Raw genomic sequence first — 19567 nt, 5'->3', positions numbered from 1 at the left:
CAGAGCCTTGGGCACCAATCTAATGTGAGATGTCCCTGCCCATGGCAGCGGATTGGAACTAGATGACCTTAAGGTCCTTTCCAACCCTGACTATTTTATGCCTTTTTGCAGATCTACTGTTTCCTGTGTGCACTCCATTACCTGAAGAAGGTGAGCCCTGCCATGATCCTTCAAACAGACTTCTCAATCTGATTACCTGGGAACTGGAACCTGATGGAGTGCTTGAGCAGTGCCCATGTGCAAGTGGCTTGAGCTGCCAGCCTCAGAGGTAAAGAGCAAAACTGGGCAAGTAAGCTGCTTGAAAGTTTTGAGGTGTCTCTGTCTGTGGTAAATTAATACAGAACTTGCAGGTTCTTCCTCATTAGAAAATGTTCTGACAGCTTTTCTCAAGGAGAACAGTTTTGATGGGGATAGAGAAACACAGAAATGAATTGGGGTGTGATTATAACTATCCAGCTACAGTCACAAAAATTACTTAGCTGTTTAGGACTATCACAAACACAGAAATACTGTGCATACGTGCCCAAGACTCACATGGTCAGAAAGATAAACCTGCTTCTGGGAGTTTCCATGGTGAATTTGAAGATTCAGATTTTTTTTTAAAGCAGAAGCCTGTCTGTGCTTGAAATGGCCCTTGGCTAAATATTACTAGTGAGTGCTAAGCACTGAAACCATGAGATTCTATCTTAGGGAATACAGGGTTAGCCTGCCCACAACTGGACGTACTAAAGCTCATAGGAAGCAAAACATACAAGAATTCAAAATGCACACAAAATATGCTCGAGGAACATTTTTAGTTCATTCACCCTTTGTTTCCAATGGAAGAGGGTGCTTCTATAAACAGCTATAATGGGGGCCTGGCCCTAGCAGTAGTTCCCTTGCCCTATCACAGGGACCTGCCCACAGTGCAGAGACACAGTGGATACCATGATCAAATTCTGCTCTCCCACCTCCTATCAACAAATATAAAACATTCTTCAAACTTTCCTTTTACTAAACTTCCTACAACAGTGTGGGTTATTTGTCTGCAGGCAACTGAAGCCACTTTTCAAAACAAAAGGCAGCAGCAAATTTAGCTATTACAGTATCCTCTTCAGAACCAAATATGTAATGCTCAACTCTACAGCTTGATAGCAAGCAGTATTTTTTCAGCATTCCTTTAAAGTTAAAGTGTCATGTTTCTTAACTTGTTACTGTGACGTGAACAGAACAGCCTAGTCACCAGGAGCACTTGCAGGCAGAAGAGCCAGGTTATGCTGAGGGCCACTGCCATCTTGTGTCCCAGCATCAAACGTGTGCCTATTAGGACCGTTGTTCTAGCTCTGTGTGTGGAAATCCTATCCTTAACTCTCCAGCTGTCAAGCATGTAAAAATCAGGTGTTTATCAAGTCAGCTATGGTAGACCTGACAGTATTGCACATTTAACATGCTTTCATGTGGGGAGGGAACAAAGAATTTTATTGAGGAATTAGCAAAAGAACATTAAAAGATGTATTATGTGAACAGGTGTCTCTTTCCAACAGCCACAGTGCTACTTCTGTGTGTGAACACTCTGCCAATGAAACCAGGGATAATGAAAAAGAAGAGCCCTTAATCATGGATGAGATGCCATTCCTCAGCTTGATACCCAGAGAGAGTCTTTCTGATTATGAAGAAAGCAGCATCATTCAGGAAGTGCGTAAAGAATTAGAAAGTCTGGAGGACAAAGCAGGTTTGAAGCCTGAGCCTGACTCAGCTCGTGACCTGCTCCTGGGAGATGAAATTTGAAAGTCCAAACACCACACAGTTAGGTAGTTATTTCTAGAGATTTTTGTCTAGTGTCTTGCTTATATAAACCCTAAACACATACCACTGGATAGAAGTGTAATAAACAATGTCTTCAGTGAGCACCCTTTTCTGTGCACCAAACCTGCATGTCCAAATGCTTGTTGAATTCACTCAATCCTTGGACCAAACCTGCTGTCAAAAACGAATAAGAGCTATATCAGTGTTACTTTTGGGTTAGTACATTCCCCGTAAACTTATCAGTAGTTGTACTCATTAAAAACACACTTAAGCATCAATAATCGTAAGCCATTAGTGACTGTAGAAGTGACCTTTAAGTATGTATGTTTAGTTTTGTTGGGTTTTTTTGTTTCCCCAGGGTAAGAACTATCTACTTTGGAGACTGATTTTAAGCAAATATTTGTGGGTTTATTTTTCCTTTAGAAAATACAATCAGTGAAGCTGCAAAATGCAGATTCTCTGTGTCATGTCCCCCCGACCATACACACATTGTAAGGGTAGAAAAAAAAAGGACACTTACCCTTTTAGATGAATATACCCAGAGCTGCTGTTCAGCTGCATACAGTGGGTGCCATGTCCCGCAGCAGCATGCAGTGTAACTTCAGAACTGGTGTTCCACAGCTAGAGCATCCCTTAGCTTTAATACTTTCACATACAATGGTTGTTGGCCTTCCCACTACATACGGGGCACACTAACAAAAAAAAAAGCCTACAACATTTTCCATATAAATAACTAATAGTGTGTACATTCTTATATTCATATAATGTTTGGTTTCTATGTAGGAGCTTTCAATGTGACTGTTCAGGGCTCTCTCAAGGGCAAAATATACTATCTAAAATTAAATTTACAGAACCAACAGATTCTCTGTTGTACACTGAATATGCGGAGTGTCAGCACGAGAATGGCACAGCTGCAGTTACCAGTCTATGCCCAAGCTACAGCTGAATACAGCACCACACACGGCACCATTCTGCATTACAAGAACACCTTTACATACATTGATTAAAGGATCTGCCAACTCCATTACCTACCCTGTTTGAGAGAGAGTGTGGATATAAATTAATTCCTGCAGTTTAGCAGTAAGGTATCTTAACTAGCTGCTTGCATTTAGAGACTTGTGCTTCTCCTACTTAATTCTATTACATCCAGAGAAAATTCTTTGAAAAATGGTTTGTGCTTTGAATACACTTCATAAGCATAAATCTGTTACAATGTGTGATTATCATTACCATCCCAAGAGGTCATTGATTTAAGAAATCAATACCAAGCTAAGAGTAAAATCTAATCCACCAAACTCCCAAACTTCAGGCTTTCTCACCGAACAGTTACTACAAGAGCTGTGCAGTTATTAATGTTTTTTTTTTGGCTATAGATGCCACCATCTGCTATTGCACATGGTAAAAGATGCACAAGGTTCCAGCCAAGTAAGTCCATGTGGATCTTCCCACATTAATCCCTACCCCTTATGTCCAATTTGGAACAGTAAAGCAGCTACAAGGCTGTGCTACTTGTAGCTTGCAGCTACTAGGCTGCAAGTCTTTCATCACTTCTGATCTATGAAAGCTTTCCATCAATTCCTTGGGTACCACACTCAATAACCATTATCATTATGAACAGGAAGGGTATTTCATCAGAACAGTCTGACTTCTAGTTTAAGGGTTCATTCCCACATTTGTATCACCAATTCTCACACCAGCACATTTACATACACTCTCAGAGTTCACTGAATCTGCCTTTCTTTTCCATCCCCATTTAAGATTACCGTGCTAAAAGGCTGCCCACCTATCTAAAGAGAATGAATTGTTACTGAAGTTCTGTTAAAAATACATAATGAACAAAGTAACTGTAAATACTGCCCTATGTAAGGATAGCATCGTTCTCCCTTCAAGATTCTTGACACCTCAATCCTTGGAAGACTCGTACTCATCAGAAATTCAGTGAGATTTCAGTGGAACTAAGTACATTAAGAGACATGAAGATTTTTGTTTCTTTAAAATGCCCATGGTCAAATTAAAAAAATGTTTAAAATAATCAGAATGTCTCCTGGAACACCTCAGAATATATTCCAGTACACTGGAAGTGCACCACCAGACAAGAAATCCTTACAAAGATGCCCCCCTCCCCTCTTGTCCTCTATCCAAATTTCTGCCAAGATTGACAGATTTAAAATTAACTTCTTTGAAGATGTTCTCAATGGGAGTTTCCAAAATTGGGCTAGAGATTAAGCAAGCTTTTGGAATTCTTCTCTTACCCCTACTTTATTCCACCTCTAGATTTTTGGCTCTCCAAACATTTGGAGAAATTTCATGACCCATTTGATGAATTCAATTTTTCCTCTTCTAAAATCTCCAAGGGTCTTTCAGCAGTCTGCATATACATGTAAGCAGCAATTTAATGCAGTGCTCTACCTACTGGATAGTACTCTATGCTTCCTTTGCTCCTGCTTCCACCCCATCCATATTGGACAAGAGATGGCACAGGTTTAAAAGAAGGGGAAGAATGAGGAAATTCCTCTGCAGTGCCTGGTTCTCAAGCTGCCAGAATCCTCAAGAGTTTTGGGCTGATCTGGGTCAGTATGGATGGAAGAACTGAACTTCCGTTAGTGAAAGCCCTTATTCCTCTGGAGCAGAACTTAGCTGCCAATCAAATTTGGAGTTTAGATATTTCACTTCTAAGGAAGTGAATTCAAGTGAGGAATTCAATTCTGGAAAAGGAAACTTACAGTTGAAGCAACTTTTGGTGTGACTCAAAGTAAAGAGGCACAGCAGACAGGCTACAAACCACTCGAGTACACACAGGGGTGTGTGCACATACACACACAGATACACACAGAGTCTTGTGATTCTGACATTGCCTTGGAAAATTTGTGTTTTCAGGAAATAATTCTGTAATTTTCCAAATAAAGCTCACAGCATTTAATGATTAAAATAACACAAGAGAACGAACAAATGTTTTATTGGCATGTTCATTGTTGTAAACAGCATGTGGCATGAAAAACTTTACCAAAATCTTTTGATTGTTATAAATTAGGTGGTTTTCCAAAAACTACAGAGAATTGTTCTCTATTGATCTTTATGGACCAAAGCAAAAAATTGCTGTTCCTAGGCTTTGCAATGAAATCATGTTGACTGCATCAGTCTTTGCACCACAACCTTAACTACCGAGTTTGTACGTTGAGGTGTTAGAGGTTGCCCCAATATTTGACTACATAGTGCTACAGAATCAACTGGGGAAAAGAAAATGACTTTCAGCGTGTGGAGAAGATGCAAACTTGTAATAGTCTCAAAACCAAAATGTACAAAAAAGGAGCCGAACAAAACAAAAACTTCATTAACAAGGGGAAATACAACCCTGAAGTACCCAGCATCATCAAACATAAAATGAATACAATTTTAAATAGGCAACTATACTTCCAAATGTACACAATGAATGTTGATATGTGAAAAGAAACACCATGGTAAATAGCTGAACTGCAGGTCTGGTAAATGGATAGGGCAAATGGTATTTACACATTGAATGCAATATAGCAGATCTGCTCACCAGCCTCTGTAACCTATTAAAATGCAGTTTACCTTACGACAGCACTTCTTACCCAAGGTCTGCTGTCAGCTTTCTGCCCACACCCCTCTGACTGCCTCTTCTGTGGAAGAACATTCTGAAACCTCACACATGCAGCACTTCTGTTTCACCTTTGACTGTGTGCTGCCTCTTTCCCAGAACCAATGTGTTGACATTTACTGCAGACTCTGATGAGGTAATGTGTGTATCAGTGAAACAAACAGAAAAAAGGATTCTTTCATGGCCTTTGCACAGCTTTTATTAAGCTGAAGTATCCTGTTTGAGGCTAGTTCAACTAGCTACTATGTGCACACTGTCCTCAAGAACTTCCACTCATTTCCCTCCCCGCCCACTTTTGAGTTCTAATCTTTTATTTGCACATCCCTTTTAGCTTTACAGTACATTTGACTATAGTGCACAACATGATTCCAAGTCAAGCAGCGACCCAATGGGGCACTGCGCTTCTGACTGGTAGCACAGCCCAATCAGTGCTGGTGTCAGCGCTTTACACCTAATGAATGTCCTGCCATAACGGCACTACACAGTAGTAGTGAACCTTTTGATTTAAAAAAAAAAAAATTCCCCAGGGAAAATGCTATAGCGAGTATCAGTCTTGAGTCAAGTCTTTATTTGGTGCTCCATCCAGATAAATTTTTAGTGCTTTTTCCTTACGAGGAGAGTAGGTTACACGGTGTCCCGTTTTCTGGAGTCTGCTGCTTTCCTTTTTCATCAGCTCATTTCTCTGCTCATCTGTTAATTCCATTAATTCTTCAGTTTTATCCCTAAAATACAAATATGTAAAAATTCAGATTAATACCATAACCACAATTAAATTTCTGTAATTCGAAGCAACTTTGTAAAAACCACAACTATACATAAAATACTCCTCATGGATTATTTTCTTCTCCAGAAACTAATGATCTGGCTAAACCTGCTTTTCTAACAGAGACATTCTGTATTCTGACAGCAGCCCCGGGGGGAAGCAGCAAGACTCAAGCTTATATTCTGTAATCTACCCAGTAACTCTTGTTCTTTACAGACAGCTACAACTCTGCTCTTTATTTGGTCACAGCAGCAACAGCTGGAAGCAGCATGTCAGCCAGCCCCTAAGAGAAACTACCAGCTGCTCTCCCTGGTAGTTTCATTTTCTTCAAGGCCAGCACACTATCAGCCAGCTGTTTCCGTCAAGCTCACTGTAATGAAAAACACTGTAGCAGCAACATGTTCATGAGGTTGCCTCACTCACCAAGTCTGGCAGAAGGGACAATACTCAAGCTCTTAGTTCTTAAACACTGCCTTTGGGCTACTGCCACCAGCTGATGAACAATTCTCATGTTAACATTTCCATTGTAGCATCCTTTTTCCCAAAGAAGCCATACTAATTTCTCAAAAGCAATCAACTCAGAAAATAAAATCCTTGTTCTCTAAAACCTATAGCCAAGACCCTCACAGACTGCACAAGGGTATGGGTCTACCTGAAGAGATTAAATCCAGATAAACAGTCAAATACAGCAACTGGTTTTGTATTCAGCATTATTTGAATGGTTTGAGAGTGAGGACTGAATGAAAGGATGCAGTGTTTGTTTTCTTAAACAATAAATATAATATTCAAAGGGTTTAGGAAACTGAGGAGCACGAACATTTCAGCTCAATGTTTTAAATCCTTTTTCCTTTAAGACAACAGAAAAGTACTTCTATGCTTCTGCTGACTACCTCACCCCTCAAATCTTATACACAGATGTTTTGCACTGTTATACATACACTGTAATAAAATACATACCTATAAAATATTACTGCACCATCATCACAAATGTACAGAGGCCAGACATTCAATGTAGATACTTTAGGATTCCAGTCCAAGTCCTGGTGAATCTCTAGTATGGATATGTCACATGGAAATGTTCCTCTACCCTGAGAAGCAGCAATTACTCAGTGAATAAAACTCATAATCATACATCCATGCCATTAAAAGGTAATACTAGCAAAAACTTACATACCTTTGCAAATTCTATGTTTTCTAGGGGTATTCCACTTATTTCACTCAGCTGTAAAATGAAGAAAAATGGCACATTTAATACTATTCCACAATGCTATTGTCTACATGAAGTCAACAGACCTGCAAAATCAATTCAATTCAATTAAAATATTTTAAAACCCTCTAGACAGCCAAAGTCTTAGTAAAAATTTCCAGCCACAAGGTACAGATTTTTCACATTTCTGAAGTTACTAGTGTGTCACATGTGGCATTTGCATCATACTTCTCAGCAGTGAAGGGGTGACAGAAAAAGGTTAACAGAAACAACTGATTAGTAACAGTCAAGTTCCAAGATACAAAGAGATCAGCTGCCCCATGTTAAAGCTTCAGGTCACAGTTTACCCTCAGCAGCTTCACTACACAAAACGAAAGCTGTTACCAAGTCAGCCTAGGAGCAGGCAAAGCCAGAAAACTCACACAACTAAAACCCATCTCCATACACCAGCACTTCCTACCACAACAACCCTACAATTCCCCAAAAGCACTCATGGCTGCTCTTCCACCCTGCAGCTGCTGCCCCACTTATACACCTCCCCAGTGCACCATTCATCCCCTGGCTCTGGCCTCAGTGGTGCCCTCCCTCTGCTGAGTATCTCATGGTGCACACAGGCTCATCGCTGCCCCAGCCTTGACTCAAGTAGGGGCTGCAGTCTGGTCTCCATGACAATGCAGGCACTAACTTTGATTTATGTTTATCTCTGGCTGTTTATTTTCTCGAAGAGATTTCCTCTCTGAGATTCTTGCCTCTTTCAAATCCACTGTTAAAACAGATGTGCTCAAATTAAGCTGATGGTAAGACAAGACTAACAGCCAGTGCCATTTTCTAACTCATTTCCTTTGGAACCTAGGAGAAATAAACACTACTGACAAAAGCCAGACACTCGGAAATGTATCAGCCCTACACTCTACTAATAAAATTTGCCTGAAAGATAAGAGATGGCTGAACAGATCTCTTACTACAGATGTGTCAAATTCAAGTTTCTCCTATTACTGGTGACAATAAAAAGATTAAGACCTCTCAGAATTCTGCTGCAATTGCTCCATGCACAGCAAGTCTTATGACAGGGAAACAAGAGCAGCCAACTCTTTCAGATACAAGCAAAGAGAAGAAGAAATCATGAAGACTGCATGGAAGAACCTGTAGTCACAACTTCATTTCTACTTGAAAAATACAAGAAACCAGACCATAGCTTCATATGTGTACGTACACAACCCCAAGGCTGCTGCATTCTATGGAAGCTGAAGGAAGTTCCTCTTTCCAGCCTACCAGCTAAGCCCTAACTTACAGAAGCTGACTGGCTTATTAAAGTAAGGCTTTGGCAGACTTCACTGCTAGTACGATCTTTGCTGGCTGCAACATCCAAGGTGGCCTTTTATGTCTCAGTAGTGCCATATACAAATAATATTTCTCTAATAACCACTTCTCCAAGAGTGGAACCCTGTGACATACTGGATTAACAGAACCGTTTCAATATGAGACACACTTCTACTGCTCGTTTCTGCAAGGATGGCACATACATGCTTACCTGTTAGAAGCTTCTGACCTTAAGAAAAACAAAACATAACAAAGGCATATTTCTTTCCAGCCAACATGTAGTTCAATCTACTTGGCACAGTTACATTGTCCCTGAGCAAGAGTTCTTGAATCCAAATACAAAGAGGATGAAAGGTTTGGTATTTTGGGATACCAAAATACTGACTTGAAAAAACAAAGCGACAGTGGTTTAGCTTTTCTTTCACATGTGTTTTTCCAGGATAAGGGAGACAGATAATATGCTGCCTAAGTGTCAAGATACCACTTTTTTGTTTTCTTTTGCATGTATTGAACTGAATGCTTTGACACCAGACCATTATGTGAAATTAAGAAGTAAAGCTGATAATTAATACAGCTTTGGCAATAGGGTGGGACAGGTTCTCAGCTCCTGCAAAAAAAAAAATAATCACCACGCAACATGATTTTTGTAGCTATGACATCTCTGTGCTTCCCAACAGAGGACATCAATAAGGCTTTTAGATACCACAAGGAACATGTTAAACATTTTACCTTCTCTTTTAATTCTTCAACACTGCTGCTTTCCAGTACTACTTCTTGGAAAGAATCTAGTTTCATTTCTGATGGCCTCCATCGTCTCGATAAAACAGCAAGTTGTGACATGGATTTCATCTTTTCTGCTCCTAGGAAAGAAAGGTAATTTTATATTACCATCACAAAATCTATTATTTAAAATTAGGGGGGATTCCCATAGCATAAGCATACTCAAATATGGAATACTGCATTACATACACATACTAACCAACCCAGTAGGTGTGCTGGAAGTAGTCCACTAAAACTAAAACAAAAAGGGGCAGGAGGACAACACAAGATGGGGGCTGCCACAGACTTCGTTGAAGGGGCTTGCATTTAGTTTGACTTTTTGCTATCAACTCCTTTCAAGGAATTCTTCTTCTTTAGGGTATGCTTTTTCCAGTCAAACCCAGCTTGGTTATGAATACCATATCTATCCATATAACCAAACGCTTACCTCCAGATCATAAGAAATTCCTCATCAATCTGGTATTTATTCATGCACTTCACTTCCTTTACAAAAATAAGCTTTCCATGTTTGACTTCTAGATCTTACACACTAGTTATCAAACCCTGCTTTACACCTACTAGCTTGAAAAGTTTTAGTACATACTGCCTCCAGTCTTTTTATACTAGTTCCAGGTAAGAGAACTTTCTCTGATTGATGCGGTAATACTGTTAAAGTTACAATGAGATAGGCAGAAGTGATACCAAAAGGCTGATTTTATTTTAAATAATTCTATATATAAACTCATAACTTTGCATGCAGAACTTGTGGCTTTAGCATTTATGTCTACCACTAGATGCTTTTTCTGCATGAAGCCTCCAGCACTTGTAAGGCTTCTCCCTAAATACCCCCTACAGTCTTGCCTGTAACTACATTTGTGCCACCTTTCAACTCTAACCTATTAGCCAGAATTAAGATCCAGCCACCTAATGCTTCTGGGCATTCCAAGTCTGCAGCAGTTACATAAATTCTCTTCAGAGACAGAAAATAACTGATTTAAATATGTCTGCAACAGTGTGATGGAAAGCTATGATAAGAATCTTAAATGTAAGTTATTGTAGGTTGCATTATTTACCTGCTTAATGTATTCAGTGTTTGGCTGAAGAACAAAATGAAGTCAGTGGTGGTGGTGGAAGGTCTTACAAACCCTGACTTAAAGAAGTGGCCTTTACACTCTTCCAGTAATCTCTGTGGCAGCTGAGGGTATGGACAACTTAATTTTCACAGAACCTAGTGGGATCTAGATGCATCTTCTACAACTGGGTTTAAGCAGCACATCTGGTGTAGAGCTAGACAGTTACACAGAATATTCCAGAATACCTGGAAGCCCTGGTGTACCTCTGAACTAAGTGGACTGTATGGGTCTAAGAAGTAGCACTCCAAACCTGCTCACTACAGAAACAGTACAGCAACTAATCTAAAGCTGATACAAAATTATTTAAGACTGTGGAGTTTTAACTGAAGTCTGAGCTGATACATATGTCCACTGGAATCTGCAGGCCTCCTGCCATTTTGGTACTTGCACTGGCATAATTTTGTTAAAAACTAAGAATACCAAAATTGGACACAGCTGCCAAAAAAATGGTTTAACAGTTAAATGGGACTGCTTCAGCTAGGTATGCTTGTGAAGAAAGTTCCTGAGTGAATGGAATTCACATTCTTCATCTATTAATTCTTTGCCTGTTATTCTAGAGAAAAAACAGTGTGACCTACTTTTTTCCTTTAAATTATGCTTTTGCATTCAGAGCCAAATTTTTTAAGTGTAGATGCAAAGGACAGCTTAAGAAATGCCGTATTTTAATGGTATTTAGGCAGAATTTAACAGTCTGCTCTCTAACTTCTGATAGCAAAGTTGTTTTCATGAACAAGAACTATGAAAAAATTTAGCATTTCATGACAGAAGATGAGTGGTTTTTCACTTGTGCCTGAAAACTACTATATGACTGGACAGCTGTGCTGACTTTAAAAAAAGTTACATAGTTACTGTGCATATATACACATGTACATATTTTAGCTGACTACAAATTACCAATACTAGTCCAAAAATTAAATACAAATAAAAGCATAGTATAGGCCATTCCTGCAGGTTTTATGTACAGTGAAAACATAAGCATGCAAAAAGCTGCCTACACTATTATCATATGCCCAAAGGCTTCCAGTAAACCTACAAATCAGTACTGTTATTACTGCTTCAGCAGATCACAGCCTCATGAAATCTGCACTTCCAGAAGCCCCCACCCAGCTTCACGCAAGGTTTATATTATTCTTTTTGCTTTTTTTTCCTAATAAAATGTTATTAAAATGGCACTAAGTCTTTGAAAAAAAAAGAAATAAAAAGTGAAGTACATTTTCCAATATCCTTGAAAGAAAAAAAAATCTAATATTATCTTCTTTCTCTTGAAACTATCTCATTACCATCAAGTATTTCTAAGAAGACCTCCCAATTGCTTGAAATATTGATATCTTCTTCATAGATATGATAATCCAGAAACACAGTGCCTGGGTTCTTCCAGGTTTTCTTTCGTAGGCGAAACCTACAAATACATTATGAAGAAAAAGCTGAGTTTTTTTCTGCTCATCAACATCACTGCCAGAGATTCAAAACTGAGTATTTTCTGACAAAACTGAAATACAACTAATTTATGTAAGGTTTGATTAGGTTTATCAGGAATGAGTTTTTAACATTCTGAAATAGTCCTGACAGAAGGGTTTCAACTACTTGCTCTTAGCACTGAACTTTTCATAAACACAAAGAAAACAAGCCTGTGCTGTACTCATTCAGTGCAAGAAACGTGTAGGGAATTTAGATAAAGAATATTCTATTTAATGTAATAAAACAGAATATTCCCAAATACTTCTGACAATTTTGCTGCTCCTCTTTACCTTTTTTGGAGGGTTAAAAAGGGACGAGGTGAAGGACTAGAAGAGCACTAGTGTCCGATTTGTGTACTTAGGTTTACTATAACAATGCAGTCACAACACAAAATGCATGACATTTGACTTAGATACAGAGATAAATAAAAGTATAAACAACTAAAGATTAAACAGATACATTGAAGTGTAATGGAGTGTCCACACAAAACTTTGTGATATGCCCCATAATCATAGGGCACTAGAGAATGTAACCCAAGCACAGCAGTCAGAAATCCTTTGGCCCAGTCATGGTGAGGAAAGGACCAAGGTAAAAAACCTGGTCCAGATCTAGGTTTCTACTACTTTTATCAAGAGGAATGGACCAAGACTTGCCTTCCAATGTGTCAAAGACCACAGTAACTTATTTCTGCCCCTCTCATATCTCATATCTTCCTTTCTCCACAAGAGGTGGAGGGGGGAAACACAAAGCAACTCCAAAACAAAACCACCCCACATTTTAAAGTAATATTTAATCAGGTAACTTCAGTGGATTGCAGTCTCTTTACCTGTCAATCGTCAAGTCTAGGCCACACTGTTCTCGAAGCTGAGGAAGTAGCTCCTCTTTTGACTGTCGGACAGTCATTCCTTTAGCAAAAACGGCATCTAGAAGAAACTTGCATGGCTGTGAACAGAAAGTGATTAAGAACAAGTTTTTGAACAGAAAAAAGTAGATTTGCCTTCTCTTCACATTTTCTGACCAGTCCATCCATCTAGCAAAGTGACCATCAGACTGCTTTTCATAAACAATGTAAGCAATGAATTGATCAAAATTAGGTTTTAACTGATTTGTGCAGCACCAGCCTTTGACAAGTCATTCAAACACTGTGAATGCATGCCACTGCAGAAATAGTACCTTGTGTCTGTATTACTAATTGCTACCATTGTATTAACATTCTAAACAATGTGAAAGGAGCTTTTAAATTAAAGAAGCCATACAATAATACAAATGTCACTTTCTTGGCTTTCATTGGAACTCCACGACCCCACAAGCTAAATTTATCTCATTCCTGCTATATCTGTTCAGCTGGAAGACTGTAATCTATATATTGAAATCACTTTTATACTTTTCGTGTCCCTAAAGATGTAGCAGGCAAGTGAGCTGTGCTATTGCAAGAGAGACATTTTTGTCTCAGGCTTCTCTTATGCAGAGAGGGCTATTATCCAGCTGATCATTCTGATAAGCAGTCTGCAGTGCATGAATGTGACAAACTGTATCAGTACAGTATTGCTGAAAACTGCAACCATGAGCAAAACCAGCCTGTTATCTGGAAAGAATTCTACATGATTTCCATACATTTAAGAAAAACAAAGAAACAATTATCTTCCTGTGAACTCCACCTACACTGCAGAGAGAGAGACACGAGATACACTGTAGATCACACTCTGATTTTATGCTTGAAACACCATAAACAGAAATAATCTCAAGTTCCCTTTTCAAATCTAGGAAATCTTGCAGGAAAATGCAGACAAAAGGACTTTTTTCCCCCCAAGATTTCAGAGAAAAACCTTGGCCAGTATTTAATGACTCAATCCTGAAATATTCAAGACCTTACCTCTGACTCATTTACCAAAAGCTGATAGACTTTAACTCTGTATTCACCCTTCTTAAGGGCTCTTCCCAGTCTAATAGTTATCTGGAAGGCAAAAGGAATATCTGTCAGAACTGATATAAAACTCAGAAGTGTACCTTGTAACACACTACTAATACCAATGTAATAATTTCATGTGCCAAGTTAAGAAAAAGTTGTAAATAAGGTTCTTAAGTTTGTCTATACAGTAGCAATATATATTTATGGATTCAAAATAACTTCTGAACAACCTTATTATCATCAGAAAATGATGAAAGTGTCTCATTCAGCCGAACACTCTCAAACTCTTGATTGCTGGCATAGACTCTAAAGACTTTGAAGTGAGAAGATGGAACTCCAACAAAGGGCTCCAAATGTTGCTTGAAAGCAGACAGTGTAATTCTTTTATCAACATGTACCATCAGCCCTAGGCAAAAAAAAAGATAAAAATGGCATGAAATACATTACGAAATAAAGCTCTCGTGAATCTTATTTTCATATATTCACAGTTATCACTGGCAGCAAAACAATACTGAAAAATCAGTATTATAGTTAATGGCCACATTTCCATTTTATCTGATGCTATTACCAGAACATTTAAGAGCTTTGCTGTATTTTAAATGCTTATGGGAGATACTCTCAGAAAACACAGCAGTTCCAAACTGCACTATTTTGTTATCAGTGAAATAATGGAGCAAAGTAGTATCTTCTCCATTCAGTAAGACAACTACTGGAGAGAATCAGAGGTACCGTTTGCAGAAAATCCCTCTACAGGTCTCCCCTGCCTCAAGGGAGAGACAGAAGTGCTTCTGAGGTGGAGCTGGCCAGGCACATGCCACCCAAACCTTTTCTTCCCTCCTGGCTTTCAGGATTAAAAAGTTTGCTTAACTCTGTGTTCTGGAAGGCCACGGGATATCACAAAGCAAGCTTGAGTCCAGATTGAGGGATTTTTTCATGGAATAATTTTGTAATTAAGGAAAAGCCACTGTAGTAATGTGAAACTCTGAAAGTGAAGTTAACAATTTATCTTTAGAAACTGTGCTTCTTAATATATGAGTTTTAGACTACACTACCAACTACATCATGATTGCATTCTAATGAGTCACTAGAATAAAAAAAATTCTATTTGGAATATTTCGCTGAATAAATTATTTGAATTATAATTCTGATCATGTTGTACTAAAAATACAGAGAAGTTTTCCCCTCAGCCTAATCAATAAAACAACTGTCGTTAGACTTTTTAACACGGCATGTTAATTAAATAGTAATAAAATCTGAATTATTTTAAGGCACTTAAAAGGAATACATACATTTTTGCCCTTCTCCTGAACCTTCATCTGCAGCGTAGGGTTCTGACTTAAAGTACATATACTGTGCTTCTCCTCTGCTCTTGCCACTTTCATCGTATTCGCTGTCTGTTCCAGAATCTTCTTCTGCTGTGTCCCAGGTTTCTTTCTTCCCCTGATTTGCTTTTGATCTCCTACTACTTGTGATACTATGAGAATCAAGTCCATTAGCCAAGGGAAGTGGGGCATTGTCCACATTGCATAAAGTATCACTGCTATGACTGGAGCTGAGGATATCACTGTCCACTGAACTTGTACTCCTGTCATTATTTACATCTGAATCGGACCGTTCCTCAGACTGGATATTTTCTGGGTCGGATATCTGAATTTGGTTTTCAAGTTCTCTGTTTTCTGCTGATGCTGAAGAGTCTATTTCATTTAAAGGTGATTCAATATTTTCAAAATCACTGGCTTCTGTGCTTTTGCTGCTGTCCCCATTGTCTCCCTCCTGCTGCTGCTGGAGAGACAAACTTTTAAGCTTCTCGGTGCTTTCTTCCAGAATTGCCTCTACAGATTTCATATTACCTACAGGTCCTTTTACTCTTTCACAGGCTTCATCCAAGTTGCCTGAATCTCCACTAGACTTCTGATAAACTCGTTTAAATTGAGATCCAGGTGATTGCTCTGGTAACAAAACATACAGTCTGATTGTATTTGCATGCCGATCCAAAAGTTTCCATAAGTGAGAATCTGTATATGCCACATGATGATCTAATGACTCTGAGCTTTCAATAAATACCTGGACATAAGATAACGGTGTTTTATTACGCAGTGTTATTTGAAATAAAAGTAAAAAGCAACAGTAACAAACAGATAGGACTGAGCACACATTAGAAATTACATCTCTAGGAAACATCACCTTTTAGGAAAAAAACCCAAACCCCCAAACAAACAAAAAAACCACGTTGAGAATGAGACAGATGAGTCTGCACATGAATAATGATTTCACTTTTCATAATCATGTTAAGATTGGAGTGAATTGTAAGCAGACTGACCAGCTGCAATAAACACTTAAGTTCAGAAGTGCAGCCATGTATTGCTTCATGGACACCCTTCACCTGTACACTAACTCTAGTTAAGGCAGTAAAATAAGCCCCACAACTACAGGTGGCAGTTTTTCTTTATTTTCTAGTATAGCACCAAGAAATCTTTAAATGCATTCATGGGTAAACAACAGCAGAAATTAGAACATAAGGGAACAATTTTCTTTCTTTTTTTTGGTCAATGGCCACTGAGTTGCAGTAACAAGGAGAATTAAAGAGGGCTCACTGTAACTGAGTAGTAAGTCAATGACATTGTTTCACTCAGCTATAAGCCACCAAAGCTTTCACTAATCCTTCATAAACTCAAGAACACACTATCCTTGATGAAATTTCGGACACTGAGGATGTGTAAAATGTGTCAAAAGGTGTGCTATTACTACTGCAGCTGAAAGGGCAATGCTTTAGATGAAGTTAAGTAAATAATAAGTTACTCTTTTTATGTTGCACTACACAACTATTACAGGAAAACTTTATTAGAAAACTTTTTAAAAAAACTGTATCAATTTGGCTAGGGGAATCTGCAGAGTAAAACTACTGAATTTAAGACAAAAACTCACCAGAACTTCTCTTAGTTCTGACATTTGTTTCTCAGTAACTTATTACTGAGAATAGGCACAGGTGATCAGAAGGTTTAGAAAATAAATTATGCAGGTTTGACAGTAATATACCAACCTTTGTTCCCTAATAAGGTTTGACTTTTAAAAGTCATCATAAGGTTGTTAACCTCACTATCATTTGAACGAGATGTCTGATGCTGAATCTGCTTTCCTTGTTCCATACACCTGGTTTCACATATAGGCTACTGTATTCATCAGCACCATTATATTTGCTAGTTAAAAAAAAACCCAGAGTGAAATGTGACAATTACTGCATATTTGACACAGCTATCCAGACCTTTTACAACACAACAGTAAAGATTACAAATACGTGAACAATTTAAAAACCACAGCATGTACCTTGTTGCTTCTAAAAAAGCCTTCAGCTTTCAGTGTTTTGCTGGAAACATTCAGCAGACGCAAGTCATTGTAGCAGCGCTCTAATACTATCCGCATTGTTTCAGCAGGCAGGTGTGTAGCCTAAAGTAAGACACTGACAGTAAGGTAATATGCACATCACATGTAACTTAAAGTACTGGAGCAAATATTTATTTTTTTAAGATTATTCACAGGGAAAGGAGAAGGTTTGCTTATTGATTTATAAACAGCAGAAGACAATGTGGGGAGAAAACTCCCAAACCTGTTCAGTTCCAGTTCCTTTCCTCCATTATTTGATATGTGGCAAATACTGTTTTTTTCCAAAACATCAGTAGACCAAAATGGCTTGGCTTTGCAGAGATCTGACAAATTCTTAATGACCAGCAATCAGTCTTATTTAGGGTACGTATCAAATGAAAATAAAAAATATTCTTGAGCATCAATTTTTGCTCATTGTTCACTTAATTAGACTGAATTTGAATTACTCAAATCATGTTTCATAACGTGTATTATGAAGTTACATCAACCATTGAACTAATTTACACAGACGTGACCAAATAAAACAGCTGTCTTCAAATTTAATGGAAGCACTAACATCCCATGGCTTAAGAACATCTAAAGATAGAATCTGCATCTTAATAACAAGAGGCTGCTGGAATGAAAAGGAGGGTTTATAGGGAGAATGTGAACAGAAATGGATGCCAGATTTCAGTTACTGAAGCCAAAGAAAGAAATTGAATGTTGATTTAGTTACATGGCAACAGTTATAGAATCAGAATAGTTAGGATTGGAAACGACCTTAAGATCATCTAGTTCCAACCCCCCTTCCATGGGCCTGGACACCTCACACTAAACCATGTCACCCAAGGCTCTGTCCAGCCTGGCCTTGAACACTGCCAGGGATGGAGCATTCACATCCTCCCTGGGCAACCCATTCCAGTACCTCACCACTCTCACAGTAAAGAATTTCTTCCTTAGATCCAATCTAAACTTCCCGTTTAAGTTTGAACCAATTACCCCTTGTCCTACCACTACAGTCCCTAATTAACAGTTCCTCCCCAGCATCCTTACAGGCCCCCTGCAGATACTGGAAGGCTGCTATGAGGTCTCCACACAGCCTTCTCTTCTCCAGGCTGAACAGCCCCAACTTTCTCAGCCTGTCTTCATATGGGAGGAGCTCCAGTCCCCTGATCATCCTCGTGGTCCTCCTCTGGACTTGTTCTAACAGTTCCATGTCTTTTTTATGTTGAGGACACCCAGAACTGCACACACTACTCCAAGTGAGGTCTCACGAGAGCAGAGTAGAGGGGCAGGATCACCTCCTTTGACCTGCTTGGTCACTCTTCTTCTGATGCAGCCCAGAATACTGTTGGCTTTCTGGGATGCAAGCACACACTGAAGCCAGCTCATGTTCATTTTCTCATTGACCAACACCCCCAAGTCCTTCTCTGCAGGGCTGCCATGAATTTCCTTTTTGCCCAACCTGTAGCTGTGCCTGGGATTGCTCCCACCCAGGTATAGGACCTTGCACGTGGCATGGTTAAAGTTCATGAGGTTGGCATCAGCGTACCTCACAAGTGTGTCAAGGTCCCTCTGGATGGCATTCCTTCACTCCAGTGTATCAACTGAGTCACACAGCTTGGTGTCATCGGCAAACTTGCTGAGCGTGCACTCAAATCCCACTGTCCATGTCAGTGACAAAAATGTTGAACAAGACCGGTCCCAACACCCATCCCTGAGGGACTCCACTCCTTACTGGTCTCCAGCCAGACATTGAACCGTTGACCACAACTCTTTGAGTGCGACCATCCAGCCAGTTCTTTATCCACCGAGTGCTCCACCTATCAAATTGATGACACTCCAATTTAGAGACAAGGATGTCATGTGGGACAGTGTCGAACACTTTGCTCAAGTCCAGGTAGATGATGTCAACTGCTCTACCCCTGTCCATCATTTACATAACCCCATCATAGAAGGCCACCAAATTGATCAGGCAGGACTTCCCCTTAATGAAGCCATGCTGGCTGTCACCAAGCACCTTGTTGTTTTTCATGTGCCTTAGCATGCCTTCCAGGAGAAGCTTCTCCAAAATCTTGCCAGGCACAGAGGTCAGACTGACTGGTCTGTAATTCCCCAGGTCATCCATTTTCCCCTTCTTGAAAATGGGGGTTATATTTCCCTTTTTCCAGTCATCAGAACTTCACCTGACTGCCATGATTTTTCAAATATGATGGCCAGTGGCTTAGCAACTTCATTTGCCAGTTCCTTCAGG

At 39.2% G+C, this 19567-nt stretch overlaps 2 protein-coding genes across 4 annotated transcripts in view; one reads left to right on the top strand and one right to left on the bottom strand.

Moving 5' to 3' along the window:
- The window catches only part of DKK3 (dickkopf WNT signaling pathway inhibitor 3), a 32095-nt gene extending 27015 nt beyond the window's left edge, over positions 1–5080 (top strand). The window contains exons 6-7 of the mRNA XM_005150643.3: positions 112–268; positions 1524–5080. Coding sequence (XP_005150700.1) covers positions 112–268; positions 1524–1767 — 401 coding nt within the window. The 3' untranslated portion in view covers positions 1768–5080. The remainder of the gene's footprint in view (positions 1–111; positions 269–1523) is intronic.
- The window catches only part of USP47 (ubiquitin specific peptidase 47), a 54961-nt gene continuing 40102 nt past the window's right edge, over positions 4709–19567 (bottom strand). For all 3 annotated transcript variants that reach the window (XM_031050364.2, XM_031050366.2, XM_031050365.2), the window contains exons 19-28: positions 17278–17397; positions 15243–16017; positions 14184–14359; positions 13918–13998; positions 12871–12986; positions 11867–11985; positions 9424–9554; positions 7342–7389; positions 7125–7255; positions 4709–6126 (exon numbers count right to left, since the gene is read on the bottom strand). In XM_031050364.2, the coding sequence (XP_030906224.2) occupies positions 5952–6126; positions 7125–7255; positions 7342–7389; positions 9424–9554; positions 11867–11985; positions 12871–12986; positions 13918–13998; positions 14184–14359; positions 15243–16017; positions 17278–17397 (1872 nt within the window). In that variant the 3' untranslated portion in view covers positions 4709–5951. The remainder of the gene's footprint in view (positions 6127–7124; positions 7256–7341; positions 7390–9423; positions 9555–11866; positions 11986–12870; positions 12987–13917; positions 13999–14183; positions 14360–15242; positions 16018–17277; positions 17398–19567) is intronic.

Source organism: Melopsittacus undulatus, chromosome 8, assembly GCF_012275295.1.
Source record: "Melopsittacus undulatus isolate bMelUnd1 chromosome 8, bMelUnd1.mat.Z, whole genome shotgun sequence".
NCBI classification, from domain to species: domain Eukaryota; kingdom Metazoa; phylum Chordata; class Aves; order Psittaciformes; family Psittaculidae; genus Melopsittacus; species Melopsittacus undulatus.
This window is presented reverse-complemented; position numbering and strand designations above follow the sequence as displayed.